The sequence below is a fragment of the Acipenser ruthenus genome, unplaced genomic scaffold (assembly GCF_902713425.1).
Source record: "Acipenser ruthenus unplaced genomic scaffold, fAciRut3.2 maternal haplotype, whole genome shotgun sequence".
NCBI classification, from domain to species: Eukaryota; Metazoa; Chordata; class Actinopteri; order Acipenseriformes; family Acipenseridae; genus Acipenser; species Acipenser ruthenus.
Genome location: NW_026708329.1, coordinates 43,160 through 46,990, shown reverse-complemented (window position 1 = coordinate 46,990; position 3,831 = coordinate 43,160). Strand labels below are relative to the sequence as shown.

General features: G+C 34.0%; 1 protein-coding gene across 1 annotated transcript; it reads right to left on the bottom strand.

Moving 5' to 3' along the window:
• Positions 1-559: 559 nt before the first annotated feature.
• LOC117432490 (uncharacterized) lies at positions 560-3,263 on the bottom strand. The gene is made up of 3 exons (XM_059020855.1): positions 2,838-3,263; positions 1,263-2,340; positions 560-722 (listed from the first exon to the last, which is right to left on the bottom strand). The coding sequence occupies exons 1-2, from the start codon at positions 3,007-3,009 to the stop codon at positions 1,634-1,636; spliced, it is 879 nt and encodes a 292-aa protein (XP_058876838.1). The 5' UTR covers positions 3,010-3,263; the 3' UTR covers positions 560-722; positions 1,263-1,633.
• Positions 3,264-3,831: the final 568 nt, after the last annotated feature.

Here is a 3,831-nt window from a genome sequence, read left to right as displayed (position 1 = left end):
TTTCGTTTCCAAGATGGCTTTGTATGGCCTTGCATGTATTTCAGAAAAAATGTGAATGAGATGGATTTACCAGTGATTGGGAGGATGATGTGGAAATGGAGTTCTGAAATACATGCAAGTCCATGCAAAGACATCTTGGAAACAGAACAAGAGAACGCTGCAATTCAAAAGTGTAAAGTGGTTGAGATGTAAAAAAAAAAAAAAAATAATAAAACACACACACACACCACACAATTAACACCTTAAATAGTTGAAGCAACATATGGGAACATTCATTATCTTTTAAAACACCCATAACAAAAGATAAAACGTGGGCATAGTATTTACAATGAATAGCTTAATCTATATATATTTTTTTTATTTTACACATGCTTAAAATGCTCTTTGAAGTGTCAACTGTGGGTAATTTAACATTCAAATACAAAATATGAAAATTACCATTGTATTAGACTGATCATTACTGGTGTCACAAATGTTTGAGAAGTTTAAATCGCTCCACTATAAACAGGTTAAAGCGAAAACAAGGTACATATCCATGTGTTATATACTGTACCTTTGAAGGAATTCAAGTGTTGCTCCCAACTCTGACGGGTAATGGATGTTCAAGCAGTAGTAGGATGCAAACATCATAAGCAAAGCTTCCACAAAATTAGTTTGTTGTTCTGTAACAACAACTTTATCAATGCTCAGCATTAAGCGGGATGCAGTCAGAAGGGAATCTCCTGCAGCAGGAAAAATATAAAAATAAAATTCAAGACGTTTGTTAAATTGACTTCATTATTTTCATTCTGAAGACAAACATTTTCAAACATACGTACATAAAAACACTCAAACCCGCTACAATTAATCATATAATTTACAGAAAGCCTTAGGGCTGCTGAAATGTCATATTAAATCATTCCTTAGCAGTTTACATAATGTGCCAGGTAATTCTAGCAAGAGAGTTGTGTACAAAACACTTACGTATTTAAAAGAACCTGGATATGATTTTTAGACTCTAAGTTATTTAGTATGCGAGAAGAAACTAAATTAAAAAACACTCAAAACTGCTCATGAACCTTACACAATTATTTAAAATGTAATTTGGATGTAAGCAGATTGTTCACAAAGCATTTCTCTTCAGTCATTTCTCTGGGATATTAAAAATGCTGATTAAATTCAGATTATACTTCGTCCCCTTATTCCTCAGCCAAAAGTAAATAAAATAAAACAAAACTATTCAGCATGTGTCAAACAAATGCATGGATTACCAAAACACATACCACAGAAAATAATGCAAGGTGATGCAGGCAGATCAGATGTTGGCACTTCAGAAGGTAAGCAAGTGTCATCCACCTGGAAAAACATTTGCTTGTCGTCTTCACCAAAGTAAGCAAGCAGCAGCAAAACCAACCCTGGCATCTCCGGTAATTTAGACTTTGTGTCGCCCTTTGCAACTTCGATCTGTGCCAAAACTCTTGCAGTTTTTCTTTGTTTCTCATTGTTGAGAGTGTCCATGTAGGCCAGAATTCTGTGCGATTTGTTTTTTACGGTCTCAAAAAATTTCCCTTCTAATTGTACACCTGTAAGTGCCCTGAAGTGTGCTTGTAATCCTGGCATTTCAAACAGAAATGGCCACTCCCTCCTTATTTTTTCAGTTTCCATACCTCGTATGATGTCTTTTCTCTGAGTGTAGTACGTTGCCATCATTTTTTTTGGTGATGATCTGTGTATCCCAGTTTCTTTCTCTGAACATGGTTTTCATTTCTTCTTGTTGCTGTTTTTGACTTGCAAGTGTCTCTGTGATTGGCAGGTGCTCGGGATCCCAGTTTATGCAACCGTAAGTGTCTTGAGGTAAAGCTCGTTCCTTTGCAGGAACTTCTTCCGTGTCGCTCCCACTACTGTGTTGAAACTGTCTTTTGGGGGTAGAAAACTGTGTACGCTTCACATTATCTGCTCTGCTCTGCAGCTGTTTTACCAAGGAATCATATCCACTGCCAACTATGTGGCCTTTGATAACATCCTGCAAAGATTTAGGATATTTTGCCACAATTCTTCTTGCTATATCTGTAAGATGTTTCTTTGAAGGCCTCTTGCAGACCCCTGTGACTTCATTAATAATGAGTCGTATCATTTCTCTGCGTTGCTTTGGCGATGGCCTTTCTTGCCTTTCTAGCTTGTAAAGGAGGTCAGTAGGGAGTTTTTCCCATGGTATCTCAAACCGAAGGAACCAGTCAGCTTCCAAAGGTGAAAGTGATTCATCCAACTCGATACAACTCTGTGTAAAAGAGCACCCTGGGCTGGAGACTGTTGAGGTCTCTGTTCTGGATGAGCACGGACTGCTGGAAATCGTGGTTTCACCTTCAGAATTACAGAAAAAAACATTGTTATTATTTCATTTTTTTTTGTTTTTGTTTTCCACCCCCCCACACACATTCCAGATTTTTTTAAACTTACAAAATTATCTTAGAGGTTTTGTAATTGGTTAAGTTTGTCCGTAATACACAATTAGTTAATTTTAACCGGCTTTTTATTAATTAAATTAGCAATAAGCAATGTATGTACATCCAAACAGTAAACATTTCTGTCATTTGTTAAAGGATTATGTGATGTAATTGCCACATTATTTTCTCTCATTCAACAATTCTAAATAAAAGTATACACAATGATATAGGCAAGAGACAAAATACAAAATGCAGGTTTTATGTATGTATATATACACAATATATATATATATATATATATATATATATATATATATATATATATATATATATATATATATATATAAAATAAATAAATAGGTTTACTGCCAATTAAGCACTTGAAGACAATTGACTGAACTGTAATATACTCACATGTGACTGTAAAGCTGGCTAGGAGTTTTCGAACTTCTATTGGCTTGAGGACCATCAGGAGATCATCATCTTTTACAAATCTGAAATCATCCAGGGTTTCTACACCCAGGTTTTTGAGTGTGTCCAAAATGTGGGAGTTTAAAACAGAATCCCCAGTGCTTTCCTGTACCATCTGCCAATTAAAATAAAATACAGAAGCAAGTGTGTGTGGGGTATATTACCGTCTGCATTTTGATTGAAAAATATCTATTCTGTAATAAATAAACATATTAGCTGTCTACATTTTACAGTATATCATTTTCTACCAATTTATAATTCAAATGTTTGGTTACGCCATTTAGTGGGTGCCTAACTACACTGTAAATAAATGCTGTATTTTTAGGTGGGATTAACCTTAATTTTTACATACATTTTTCAGTTTTTTTTAATTAAATGCAAAACATTTCAATATTACTGCAAAATACTTTTAAAAAAAATATGTACTATTAATTTTACGGAAATATACACTGAAAAACATGTACGTATGTAATTTGCTTACAAAATGATAAATTCCGTTAAATTAAAGACGATAACTTTTAAAAAACCGCACAAGCTGTATTTATAACGACACAAACTTTAATGTTAATGTATGTAACTGTTATTTAAAAAACTGTAAATTACTGCTAAATTAATTATTTAACAGGCTTATCTGATTTGAATTAAATAATGAAAAAAGCTAAAAGTGTTTACTTTTTAATGTCGTTCAGATTTGTTAAAATGAGTTGTGCTTTAGTTTTCTTCCTAAAATAATAGGTCTACTTAATTTCAATGACTGGAAATAAACAAGAAAAGCTGCACATTTTAAACTCAATTCCCGGAGGGCCGTGTGTAGCCTACGCTTTTCGTTCCACCCAAGTCCTCAATGACTTAATTTGATTAATTATTCAATTAGCTAGATACATTTAACACCTATCCAGGCCCCAAACTAGTATGTGAGGATCGGCAACTGTACCTT